This window comes from Pogona vitticeps, chromosome 14 (assembly GCF_051106095.1).
Source record: "Pogona vitticeps strain Pit_001003342236 chromosome 14, PviZW2.1, whole genome shotgun sequence".
Taxonomy (NCBI): domain Eukaryota; kingdom Metazoa; phylum Chordata; class Lepidosauria; order Squamata; family Agamidae; genus Pogona; species Pogona vitticeps.
In genome coordinates this window covers 4,540,544-4,553,788 of record NC_135796.1, presented here as the reverse complement: position 1 = coordinate 4,553,788, position 13,245 = coordinate 4,540,544, and the positions used below count along the sequence as shown (strand labels likewise).

General features: G+C 47.2%; 1 protein-coding gene across 1 annotated transcript in view; it reads right to left on the bottom strand.

Annotated features, from left to right (window-relative positions):
* Positions 1–4,036: 4,036 nt before the first annotated feature.
* The window catches only part of PXN (paxillin), an 86,781-nt gene continuing 77,572 nt past the window's right edge, over positions 4,037–13,245 (bottom strand). Inside the window, exons 9-11 of the mRNA XM_078381621.1 lie at positions 10,684–10,765; positions 6,887–7,035; positions 4,037–4,792 (exon numbers count right to left, since the gene is read on the bottom strand). Coding sequence (XP_078237747.1) covers positions 4,526–4,792; positions 6,887–7,035; positions 10,684–10,765 — 498 coding nt within the window. The 3' untranslated portion in view covers positions 4,037–4,525. The remainder of the gene's footprint in view (positions 4,793–6,886; positions 7,036–10,683; positions 10,766–13,245) is intronic.

Below are 13,245 nucleotides of genomic sequence, written 5' to 3'. Positions count from 1 at the left end.
CTGCTTGGTGGAGTGGGAAGCTTCGGGGAAGCCTAGTCTATGGCAACAGTCTATGAAAAGAGCTGTGCCCGCCTGTGGCGCTCGGGCTCCAAATGCAGACCGGACTTGGTTCGATGTGACATGTCCATGAGGAGTGGAGGTGTGGTAACCCCCACACAGATAGTGGCCAGGATGAATCAGCATCTGCCCTCAGGTGGGAGGTGCTAATAGGTGGCCACTAGGGGTGGAAGAAATAGCCGGGATCATACAAACCGGTCTGTTGCAGCAGCTCCACTGGCCGCCAATCCATTTCTGGGCTGAATCCAAAGTGGTGATTCTAACCTATAAAGCCTAGAATGGCTTGGACCCGAGCCATCTCAAAGACCGTGTGTGTCTGTCTCCCTTTATGAGCCTGGCAGGGTGGCTAAGATCATCAAGGGAGGTCCTGCTATTTTAACAGGTGCATCTGATGGGGACACAGGAGATGGGGTCTTCTCTGTGGCTGCTCACACACCTGTGGAACTCCCTCCCACTGGACGCCCGTCTGGCCCCGTCTTGGCTGTCCTTCCGCAAGCAGTCAAATACGACCTTTCTCTTCGGGCAAGCTTTCCCTGAGTAAATTGGCTGCTGAGTGGGGTTTTAAAAATGCATTGTGGTACCTTATTGCTTTGAATGTGTTGTGTTGCTCATGTTTTTTTTAATATGGCATTTGCTTGATCTTTTTGTATTTGTATACTCACCATTATTAGTTTTCAGAAAGGCGCTCTGAATGATGTAAGGCACCTTGGGTCCTTTTTAAAGGAGAAAGACAGGATAAAACATTTCAAATATGTAAGTAAATAAAATAAAGTAAGTTATGTGGCACATCCTGCCCTACATTGCACAGGATACGCCAACCAACTCTTTTGCTACCTTTGCATGCCATAGGGCACACTGGAGGATTGTTGTTTTTGCCACTATGAGAATGTTGTGACAACATGAAGACCTGCAGCCTATTATGCTTGCTGCCTCAGACAGCCTTGTTTCATAGACTGCCTGAAGTAGGCTGGACCATGTGCTGACCCCTCCAGAGGCTGGCGTATAAATCCTAGCATTCCTTATCCCTATCCTAGGGCTAAGACGGGACCAGGCAGTCCAACCACATCTGGAGTGGCCCAGCCCTAGTCTAAACCGAATCCAAGAGGATCAGGTATGTAAAACGCACTCCACTCCCACACTGTCAAAGAAGGCCACACTCACTGACACTGAAAATTATCATAAAATTTTATTAGCATCATCACAGGACTGTAGCACGGAAGAGGGCAGCAGAAGTAAAAGGTTACAAATGGGAAAATGGGGAGGTGGGGGGAGACAATGGTTATTCCACAGGACAATCTCCCGTTCTCCGTCTTTCCCAGAAACTTTAAATTTAGACCCATTTCATTCTGATTTATTTCAAGAGTCAAAGGAGGGAGGTGGAAAACAAGAGCACAAAAACCTAAAATGTCAAAGCTCTCTATTAGATTTTTTTTTCCAAAGGAAAAACAAAACAAAACAATGGCACACATTATTCTGAGGCTCACCCAGGGCAATTCTCTCCCAGGGCGGTCCATAAACCAGCAATACTGTAGTCTATCTTTTCCTTAGGGAGACACAGACCATACCTGACTTCAAACAGCATCACCTGTTAAGAACCTGCAAAACTGAGCAAGTTTGGTTCTTCATCTCAAACAGCATCTGAGCCACCGAGACAGTGGCCTTCCGCCTCGCTCCAACAGCCGACTGGTACAATATCACTTCATTTGCAAGCCCTCCTTGCCCTGTATACATGGCGATGTGGATAATATTCCCAGTTCACAGCGGCGCAGAACATTTTCACAACTCTCAAAAGGGCACCATCTACGAAACTGTAGCCTTTTAAAACTTTATTTTTTCCTTCCCTGAGTCTTATGATTACTTTTTGGCTTGCCTGGCATTGCCTCGTGCCCAGAGTTTGGAAACTAAATTGGGGTGTGGGGAGGGGCTAAGGCATGCGGGCCGATGGTTCTGGGAGACCCATCAAACAAACGACCATTTTCAAGTTCACAATTAAGCCGTTTGGGTCCCTTATGTGGTTAATGCAGTGGTGAAGGACGTGCGCTCCCATGTTGTAAAGCAGAGTGGACAGCTGTGGGTTTCCAGATGCTGCTAGACTGCAGTTTCTGCCCTCCGCCACGTCTGCCACATTTATAGAGAAACTTCACCCAGCTTCTGTTTCGGGACTCCAGTTGCGAGGGGCCTCCAAATGCAAAGCAAAGCAAAATAACCGTTTTCGGTACTGCCACAGGGCTTCTTAATTTTAACACAGTTTAGTGGCTCAGCCTGTCTTAATCCAACCCTTTCTTCCCCTGGCTAGGCCCTACGGAGTTCTTCTATTCCAATAATAGTTGGAAAGCTTCACATTCATGCGTGTATTGGGGTGGATGAGCTTTCTCGTCCTCCTGGAGGTGCTAAGATGCAGCAAGAGAAGTGGGCAGAAGGTGAGACAGCTTGAATTTTTGGCACTCCTGGATAGTGGTGGTGATAGGGGACACCTTGTTCTGTGCATCTTGTTCTGTTCCAGACTGAGCTCTGCATTTCTGCCTGCTTTTCTCTTGGGTACATTTCTGCTTAATCCCTGTGGACTTGAGACAAATGGCCTCCAAAAACACACTGGACAGCAATATGCAACATAGCAAACATGATAGTCTTAGCTCTCTCACACTGCAGGGTTAAACTGTGATACAGCTGTCCAAAAATATTATGTTAACGTTAATCAGGAAATCCACAGACACATCAGCCTCTGGAACAGATTACAAAACCTTATACATATTTGAATTCTTTTTCCTGATTAGGTAAGTGTAAGGCTCTCTTTGAAATCCTGGCTTTGAGGAAAAGGCAAATAATTCAAAGTACAGCAGTTTCTGAATTACTGTTTGTTTTAAAATCTGTTCCAGCTGAGCTCTGATCAATAGAAAAGCTACTTAAAAAGCAAAATTAATAATAATAATAATAACCACACACACACTCCTTGCACATTTTCCCCGTGTCCCACCCCACCGCACCCCTAATTTTAAAAAGACAATACTCATCATGTTAATAGTTGTGTTTAACAAAGCATCAAAGGCTATAGATGCAGGAACCAACACAACCAGGGCCCGGCCCAGAACGATCAAGATATGAAAGTCATTTGTTGAGAAAATTATTTCAAAAAACTAAAAATTTTATATAAGAGATTTAGAAGTTGTTTTGTTATGAATTCAAAACTCAGTGTAGAAATCAGTTATATCACCATCCAAACACACAGTATTCGGTTTGATACCAAAAGTTAAGTCTCTCTCATACACCGTGTGAGAGAGAGAGAGAAGGAGAGAGAGAATGCACTGAGGCATGTATTAAAACTATTAAGCCAGTAGAAAAAAGGATTATTGCTCAGACTTCTGTCTCTGTAAAGGATATTTCACAATAGCCAAGAGAGAGGCTTGTGGAAGAACAGCAGAGACAGGACAGAAATTTAAAAAGGCAATGCTGAGAGATTTTCTCTCGCCTTCCAGGTGAACTTACAATACAGGTTGATTATATCTGCCCAAAACTCTTAGGTTAAGGGAGGCTAGGATGGTTCGCTCATCGGGATGTCCTCCGAAAACAGCCGCTTCCCCAGCCTTGCCAAGAGCACCTTGGTTTGGGGGAGTTTTGAGGGCAGCCACAGCGGAAAATATAATATCTCAGAACAGGGAAATCTCCCGTTTGGCATGGGTGGCAGAAACAAGTCAACAAACACGTACCCTCTGATCAGGCACCAGGGTTAAAGGAGCAAAGAAGGGGGGAAATGTGGGGCCAGGAGGAGAGTGCGATGCTTGTTGGCAAGGTTGCAAGGTTCGTATTCCTAAGACCCAGAGCGTGAAGCCGTTTAGTTTTTGAACGACAATTTCCAGACTCCCTCAAGTCACGCTCACGGGAGCTGCCGGTTGGGGGATTCTAGGAACTGGCATTCCCAAAAAGAACGCCAACAAGCTCTGCTCAAAACTCACCCGTCAAGAAGGCCATCGCTGGGTGGTGCTGGGCTGTGTGTTCTTACGGAGAATATTTCTTTTCTTGTGTCCTCAAGATGACACCATATTATTTACTAGCAAGAACACACAACACAGCCAACAGAGGTTGCCAATTCTCCTACCCAAGGTGGGCCAGGATGGCTCGACGGTCCAACTCGTCAAATAAGGCAGGTTCTTGGTGTCTCCTTGCTAAAGAGGAGCTGCCAAATGACTGGTCCATTGGGCCTTTGTCTCTGGATTTAACCACCTTTCAAGAGCAGTGCTAAGCATCTCATTCTACCCTGTGTCGTTTCACCATGGACACACGGGTCTGCATGTGCACAGAGAGAGAGAGAGACAGAGGGAGAGAGAGAAAGAGACAGGGAGTCGCTCTTCTCCTGTTGTGAGACCACTAAGGCCGCCCGGCTCGCTGAAACGATGCGGCCACGTCCAAAGATTTCCAAAGAAGCGAGATTTCCTTGCAGGTCAGCAGAAAAAAAGAGGGCAGCGGGAGGGCCTTAACAGAAGAGTTTCAGGAAGCAGTTCTGACAGTACGGCTTGTCGTTCTGCTCCTTGAAGGTTCCTTTGTTGAGCTGTTTGAGGCAAAAGGCACAGACGAAGTGTTCCGGGTGGAATTTCTTGCCCATGGCCGTGATGCAGCGCCCCGTGATGGGCTTCTGGCAGCCCGAGCAGAGGGAGCCGCGGCGTTCGTGGTAATGCACCTCGCAGTAGGGCTGGCCGTCATGTTCAAAGAAGCTGCCGTTAATAAATGGAGTGAAGCATTCCTGTTTGGGGGGGGGGGGAGAGAGAGAAAAACACACTGCAGTTGGTATTGGGGCTAAGAGAGCGTAAAGGTGGTAGCAGAGTACCGGTCCAAAGGAAGGAGGCTTGAGGGAACATTTGCAAAGCAATTCACAACCGCTCCCACCTCCTGTAATGAATGGTGGACAGCTGGGGGACAGATAATGCCATTGGTCTAATGGTCCCATTGCGTTTCCCCACTTAGTGGGGATGGGCAGTGTCAGAATTGACAGCCTGGACAACCTGGCGGTCCACCAGAGGTCACCTGCATATGAAAAGTGATCTCTGCTTTCCCGCATGTTATTCCTGTGGGTGCCAAAGCAAGTTTTGCAAACAAACCCGGCTCTGCAGAAGAACCGGGAAGTGAAGGACAATTTTGATGGTGTGCAGCCGGAGCTGTCCGGAGTTGATGGCCAGCAGTTCTTCAGCGATGACCACCCACGGGATCTCCTGACTAGGACTGGAGGGAGGTGCAGGATTGCTCGCTCCACCCAGTGAGACCTTGTGCAGTCCAGTGGGACGAAGACTTGAGCTGGGGAGTTCCAGATTCTATTTCCACTGAGCCGTGAAACTCACTGGGTGAGCCTGGGCTAATCACACTCCCACGGCCCGATCTCCTCTCAAGACTGTTTTGAGGATAGAGTGAAGAGAAGGGAGCCATATACACTGCCTTGAGCTCAATGGGGGAAAGACAGTTTACAAATTAAGTAACTAATCCTTTGCCCAGGCCTAGAAACTCACTGGGTGTGTGTGTGTGGCAATGGGAAACCACTTTTTGAACATCTTATGTACCTTATAACCCTATTAGGGTCACCCTAAGTTGGAAGCAACTTGATGGCATGTAACAACATACATTTATCACATTTTTTGCTCACCACTCTATGCAATGTACAATGAAAGAAAGTAGGACCACAATATCCATGGGGTCAATTTCAACACCCTCCAGGATGCCAAAACATGCGGAAATACAGTGGTGCCTTGCAAGACGATGATAATCCGTTCCGTGGAAATTGCTGTCTTGCGAAAACATCGGTCTGCAAAACCATATTTCCCATAGGAATGCATTGAAAATTAATTAATGTGTTCCTAGGGGAATTTTTTTTAAAGGTACTTAAGGGGTAGGGAGCTGGGGAAGCACCATGGGAGGACTGGCGGGGGTCCCCCACCGCGATCACCAGCTTTGGAGGTCCCCCACCAGTCCTGTGATGGTGCAGGAAAAGCCTCCGAAGTGCTCTAAAGCGGGCGCTGGTGGTTTCAGGGCACCCCTACCAGGGCTCTGATGGTGCAGGGGAAGCCATCAGAACCCTGGCAGGGGTGCCCCAAAACCACACGCCCTGGCTTTGGGGGTCCCCCGGGGCTTACCTTGCACCATGGGAGAACTCAAGCTGCCCTTTCCCCCCCTTTTCCCTTCTGAGACTTGCTGAAGGCTGGAGGAAGAGGCGGGAACTTTAAAATTGGTTTCAGACAAGCCTCTGCAAATGCCAATCGCTGTGCAGAGGGACCTGCGCAAGTCCTCCCATGGTGCAAGGTAAGCCCCGTGGGACCCCCAAAGTGTGGTTTCGGGGCACCCCTGCCAGGGTTCTGATGGCTTCCCCTGCACCATCAGAGCCCTGGCGGAGGTGCCCCAAAACCACCCGCACCCACTTTAGAGCACTTTGGAGGCTTTTCCTGACTGTGCAGGAAAAGCCTCTGAAGTGCTCTAAAGCGGGCGCGGGTGATCGTAGTGCGAAAAAGCCCAATTGGAACCATTGTTTTGCAATGGGTAAATCGATCGCAAAAAAACCATCGTAAAGCGATTTCGTTGTAAAGCAACCGTCTAGCGAGGCACCACTGTATTGAACATTATACATAGCAGGGTCTCTGGCTCCCTCTCATGGCCAGTTCTGGTAAATACATGCTAGAAATACATATAATACAGTATGTATTTATTGGGTTGGTTTAAGTACTTCCAGGCAGTGGATAAGTGAATCAGCAGATACTGCTCCTATGGATATGGGCTGTCCTCCTGTAGATGAAAAAGGCTCTTCAGAAACAAATTAGACATAATTTTAAAAGCTATCTTTAAAACTAGCTCTTACCCGGCAGACAAAACACTCAGGATGCCAGAGAGTATTCAAGGCAGAGATGTAGTTTTCTAAGATGGCGCGAGCGCAGCCTCCACACTTGGGAGCAAACATGTCAAAGTAATCCTTGCGGCAGTAGGCTTTGCCATCCTTCTCATGAAAGCCTGCCCAAGGGGGGGGGGGAGAGGGGGCAACAGAGAAGCAAAGAACCATCAGCACCGGCCCGATCCGACCATTTTATGAATATTCCTTGTTTTTTTTAAAAGGACTGAAGAAGCCATTCAGAAAACATCTGAACCCTCCAATAAAGGTAAAACACAAATATATGGACAACATCCCCCCCCGAGTCCAAACGACATTTTTCACAAACAGATACAGTCGTCACTTAAAAACTGAAAAACAGCGGGATTCAATACCCCTAACAGAGCCAAGCAACTTGGGTCGTTCCAGGGCTAATCACGCCGGCTTAAGCGCCTACCGATTCTGCACCAATATGTGGTGGCAAGTGGCGTTTTCCTCCTTTTATGTGCATGGCAACAGCTTGTGGCTGAAATTCAGTAGGAGCCATGGTTTTAAAGGAGGTTATCCCCACCGGCTGCCAACCTCTGTGCTGGAAAATTAAAGGGCTCCATGCCATTTACACCAAACAGAATGGCTCGCTTTTAATTTCCTTAGTCCCCACTCAGATCAGCAACATGAGTTTCAGGGGGCCTTGTGAAAACGGCCACAGGCCCTCGGAAACGCAGCAGAGATGCTGGTGGGCAAACAACTGGAGATGCTCTGAGGAGGGGGGGGAACCAGAATTAAAGTCGCCGGATCTATGTTTCCGGTGGCATGGAGAGGAAGGCCACCCTCTGGCGCTCTCAGGCTGGCTAGCAGGCTGGCCTAGGAGCCATCCATCTCTTTAAACTTCTCTAAATGCTCCTAAAGTCTCTGATGCAGCTTCATTCTTGACGTGGGGTGGGGAGACTATCGTTTGGGGCATCAGGTTCCCTCGGGGAAATCTGTCGGGGGTCACAAGCACTGCGCTCCTTCTATTTCCCTTTCATTTATCCTCTATCATCCTCTCTGACAAACACATTTCCTAATGGTGAGGTTATTCACTCTCGCCACGAGTCTGAACTCGCTGCCTGTAAAGAAGTTCTGAAATGAGGCCAAAGGCTTCACAGAGACAAAGCGCCGTGCTTCTGCTCTGATGCATTTATGGAATGCTTAAAAAGTCCACCAGACATCTATTAGCGGAGAAATGCGTCCAGCATGCCAAGTGCTGATCTGGAAGAATGTGATTCTTGCTTTTATTGCCACAGCTAAGCCCTACCTGGCCAGAAAACCTAGCAGCGGGGTGAGAGAGAATCAACCTGAACACAGGTAAGGATGGACCGTTGCCACTGGACCATGGACATTTCCTGGGAGAATGAAACAGGTTGCGTTACTTAAAAGATAGGGTTTACTCAAGGGTTTTATTTGAACTGCTGGATAGTTCAGTGGTTTAGCGATCTGGCTGTGGAGACCTGCAGTTCTTAGGTATTATAATCTGAAAGGAATTTACCTCCTGGGTCAGAGAGCTAACCATTTACCTTCTTTCCCCGCTGTGTGCTACATGTCTCAACTATGCACCACTGTTTATTATCTGTCCACAATCTCTTCGTGTCTAACTGCCGTAAGCCACTTTGAATCGTTTTTCATGAAACAGCATCCAGTGAGTTTTAAGAGCCACAATGGTGGCGATCATAATGATATAATCATAGCAGCACTGTGGTTAAGAGGACTGGCCGGGACTTGGGAGACCCAGGCGCTGGTATCCAATGAGCTACAAAATTCTCCAGGCCCCCTTGGGTCGGTCTTGATCCCTCTTTCAGCTTGAGGCCTCTCACGAGGATTGCTGTGAAGAGTGGGAAGGAGCACAGCTGTCTCTCTCTCCTCCTTGAGTCTGGCAGCAGAGCCGCAAAGGAGGTCAGCAAAAATCTCTTACGTGTATTACAGGAAAGGTGGAGTACAACTGAAATAAATGAATGAATAACAGGGATGGGAGGGGAACAATGTGTGAAATGTCCCGCTTTAGGAAAGATAAAATTGACATCATATCCCCAGCTCTAGCGTGGCTCTTCCTGATGTTTTCACAAGACCCAAAGTTTGGTTTTCCATTTCCTGTTCCACGTCAACCTACCCAAGGCCTTTGTTTCCATCAACAGATGTCACTTTCTTAAATAACCAACATCTGATTTTTTTAAAAAACTGGGGAAGATGCTATTTTTTAAGGAGGGGGAGATTTTGGTTAAGTCCGTTTTGCCCACAGCAGCAGTCCAGCAGAGTGTGGTTTTGGGGGTGGTTTGGCCGAGGAGGAGAAAAAAGCATTGCTAGAAGCAGTTTTATGGGACCATTTGATTTGACAAATGATGGCACCTCCTCTGTGTTTGTTTTGCCTGGTGCTTCTCCTTATCTTTTAAATGCTCCATCCTGCTCTTTCAAGACTTTTTTTTGCTAGCCTAATGTGCTGTTTTTATCTGAGCTCCACCAGCCTGTCCCATTGTCTTTTTTTCTTTCTTTCTTCACTTTCGTCTGAACAGCTCTCTGGCGTTTCCACTATAACTTTTTTAAACTGCTTCAGCCAGTCAGTCAAAGGTGGGCCATCAACCACCACAGTTAAATAAATATGAGATGGATGATATTTTGCTCAGGCGAGGAAGCTGTGAGCCTGTGGGGTTTTTTTGTCTCCCTATTTTTAGTTATCTAGATGGGGGTCAGCAAACCTGCCTCTGTTGCAGACAAACCTAAATGTGCGGGGGGCCTCTGAATGCTGCAGCCCTAAGCCCACTCACCAAGCAGCAAGCCTTGCTGAACACTGCTCGACTACATCATCTGCTCACAGCTTAAATGCTAGGTTTTGGTTTTTTTTTGCACTAGAACTCCAGAATCCTTCAGACAACATACCTGCAGTACCAATTCTGAGAACTAGCCCACATCTCCATGCTCCTTGGAGAACAGAGCTATCTCCAGATAGCTAGGAAAAAGTGAGGTATCCCCCGTAGGCAGTTGGGTACCCAAAGGCGAAGAGCACAGAGGCAGGCCCCAGCCTTTTCTCCCAAGTGGTCTTACCTACTTCCCCCTTTTCTTGGAAAAACAAAGGCACTGTATTTTTCCGTGTATAAGACGCCCCCATGTATAAGACACCCCCCTCCCCACTTTTCTAACCCAAAATTAAGAAATCTTAAGTGGGGCTTAGCAAGTGGAGGGGAAAGCAGGGATCAAAGCCCTGCAGGATCGCTTTGATCCCTGCTTTCCCCTCCACTTGTTTTTGTTCTCTCCTCAGCTTACTTCCATGTATAAGACGACCATCAATTTTTAGTTTAAAGATTTTAGACAAAAGTATAGTCTTATACACTGAAAAATACGGTATGTGTGCACCTCACAGACGGTGTTGTCCCACCTAATCTGCGTCACTGCCCTTGAGGGTGGTGGGAGGCACTGCCTTGCCCCCAGGACTGAAGTGCCAGTCCCCTGTGTCTTCTTTGGCACAGGCAGCAAAACCAGTCAAGCCCAGCTCTGAGCACCACATAATCCTATGTAATCCTGCGTAATACCAAAGGAGGACTTGTCTCGTGCGAGATTTGCTTGCACTGACCATCCGCAACAGCGCTGAGGGCAAACATGGAGTCATGACATTGATGTGAGAAATGGTAAGTAAGGCATTAAAGGTAATTTGAGCGTCACCCCATAAGGCCTAAAATTCACTGTACAGTTCACACCTTGACAATAAACCACCCTGTGTTCCACACATGCAAGTTATGTGAGTAATCCACCATCACCCATACCTTCAGGGCCAAAGAACGCTCCACACTGCGCGCAGAAGAAGTGCTCTGGATGCCATGTCCTGTCCAAGGCTGTCACCACTTTCTGAAAGGAAGAGACCAGAGACGGTGAGCGAACAGGCAAAATGGAAGGTAACCAGGAAAACCGAGGGTAGGAGGGAAGAGGGTTTTTAAAAAATAGAGTGAAGGGTGTGAGGAGAAGACATCCTGTGTGAACTCTTACTATTCTGGAACTGTTCTGCCATTCTCTTCTAGAAGAATTAAAGCCAAACGTTTCCTTCCCTCTTTCAATGGCCGACTAAAGGTCTCCAGTGCTGGCAGATTTAAGCATCAGCCAAGTAAGCTACAGCTCAAGGTATCGGACGATGGGGGACCTCACCTCACCACATCTAGAAGACTGGACTTCAAGAAGGATGCTGACAAACTGGAACAAGTTTAGAGGAGGGGCGACAAGGATGATCAGGGAGTTGGAAACCAAGCCTTAGGGAGGAAAGGCTGAAAGAATTGGGCATGTTTAGCCTTGAGAAAAGAAGGCTGAGGGGTGATAGGACAGCACTTTTCAAATATTTAAATTGTAGTCATCTAGAGGAGAGGCAGGATCTGTTCTCCATCATCCCAGAGTGCAAGACACATAGCAAAGGGGCTCAAGCTACAGGAAGCCAGATTTTGGTTGAATATCACGAAAAACGTCCCAACTGTTAGAGCAGTACAACAGTGGAATCAGTTACCTCGGGAGTTGGGGAGTGCTCCAACCCTGGAGGCCTTCAAGATAAACTTTGGCAACCCCCTGGCAGATCTCCTTAGATTTGTATTCCTGCCTTGAGGGGGGGGGGTTGGATCTGATGGCCTTAGAGGCCCCTTCCAACTTTATGATTCCATGATTTTATGACCTCTCTATACAAAATTATTATTAAATTAAATTTTAAAAACCCTCATATAATACATATTTGTAGGATAATATTATCAGGTTTCTTATACTTGACATAGTTTGCACATTAGCCTCAGCCTGCCTTAATCTAGCCCTAGACTTCACTAGGCAGAGCGAGGCAATCCTATCAGGGAGGAGGCATGGGGGGGGGGAGAGGTGGCAGCCTTCCCCTCAGTCTGGGCCCTACAGTGGGGTCTCTACTTAAGAACTTAATCCATATTGGAAGGTGGTTCTCAAGTGGAAAAGTTCTTATGTAGAATCTGCATTTCCCATAGGAATGCATTGAAAACCATTTAATCCGTATCTGCTCTTTTCCATCCATAGAAACTAATGGGAAGCTGCTATTCCGCCTTCTACCACTAGAGGGGGATTTTTTCTTTTTTTTCCCTTAGGTCAGGGAACAGTGTTAAAAGCACTTCTGACAAAGCTAATTTTGAAGCAATGGACTGAAAACCAATTAATCCGTTCTGGCTGGTTTTTTTATGTAGAGGTGCGTTCGTACATTGAAGCATTAGTTCCCATAGTAACTAATGCAAAGCTGGTTAATACGTACTCTACCACTAGGGGGAGAACTTTTTTTAAACCTAAGATGACGTAAGGTTAAAAAAAGAGCAGGAAAGTTTTTTTTTCCTGTTCTTATCTGGATTTTTGTTCTCAAGTAGAAGCAAAATTTAGCAAATGGAGCTATTCTTAAGTGGAATTGTTCTTAAGTAGGGACGTTCTTAAGTAGAGACCCCACTGTATCTTATTTGAGAAACATAAAGTGAGGTGAGAGAATGCTTACTGCATGCCCTGAGACACTAATGAGAGTCTCAAGCCAACAAGCAGGCAATGCAAAGACCCAACCTCTTAACATCCAACCCTGGGACTGATGGTTTTCTCCTCGTATCCACGCCACCCTTGCAATAGATCACTGTGCACGATGCAGCATTTGAAATTTGCAAAAGGAACAGAGGGCAGGATGATGAGCTTGGGAGTGGTGAGGAACACATTTTGGCACAAAACCGTAGCCGGTCTCCAAGACAGAACCTCTGCTGATGGACCAGCAGATGCCAGCGGAAATGTGGGTTCATTCTGCCCCTGCTGTAAGGCCCAGCCCAGGAACTCCAAACACAGATCCTGGATGGGTGGAAACCACCTGCAGCAAGTTTCCAGGAAATCCAGAGGGCTGCAGGGGAGAAGGAGAGGGCAAGAAAGGCTTGCGATAACCCCCTGCAGGATGTTCAGTTTCGCCCTTTCACTGTTCTACTTTAGACCTCTTTTTCGGACGGGAATTACCAAAGGAATTCTTTCCTTTCCAACTTGGGAGTATAATCCGGAGGTGTAAACGTTCCAGTCTAAATCCCTTTTAAAAATAAGAGGCTTTGCCTCCTCTCCCTGCATCCGTCTCTTCAGTTCCTATAGATATCCTGGATATTCTGGCTGTCTCATCCTGGCCCCTCTACAGTGCACGGAACAGAAGTTAGGTGTTCCACAGGCACCCTCTATGGAAATCATTCCAGTGAAACCAGAACGGCGTCACTGAAATTGCAGCACGGATTTGGCTCATTCGTTCGCCTTGTGTTCCCGGTGTTAAGTTTTGCCAGTCTGTCTCTGGTGCTGTGTAGGCCAGCCTCTGGAGACAAACATGCGTGGCC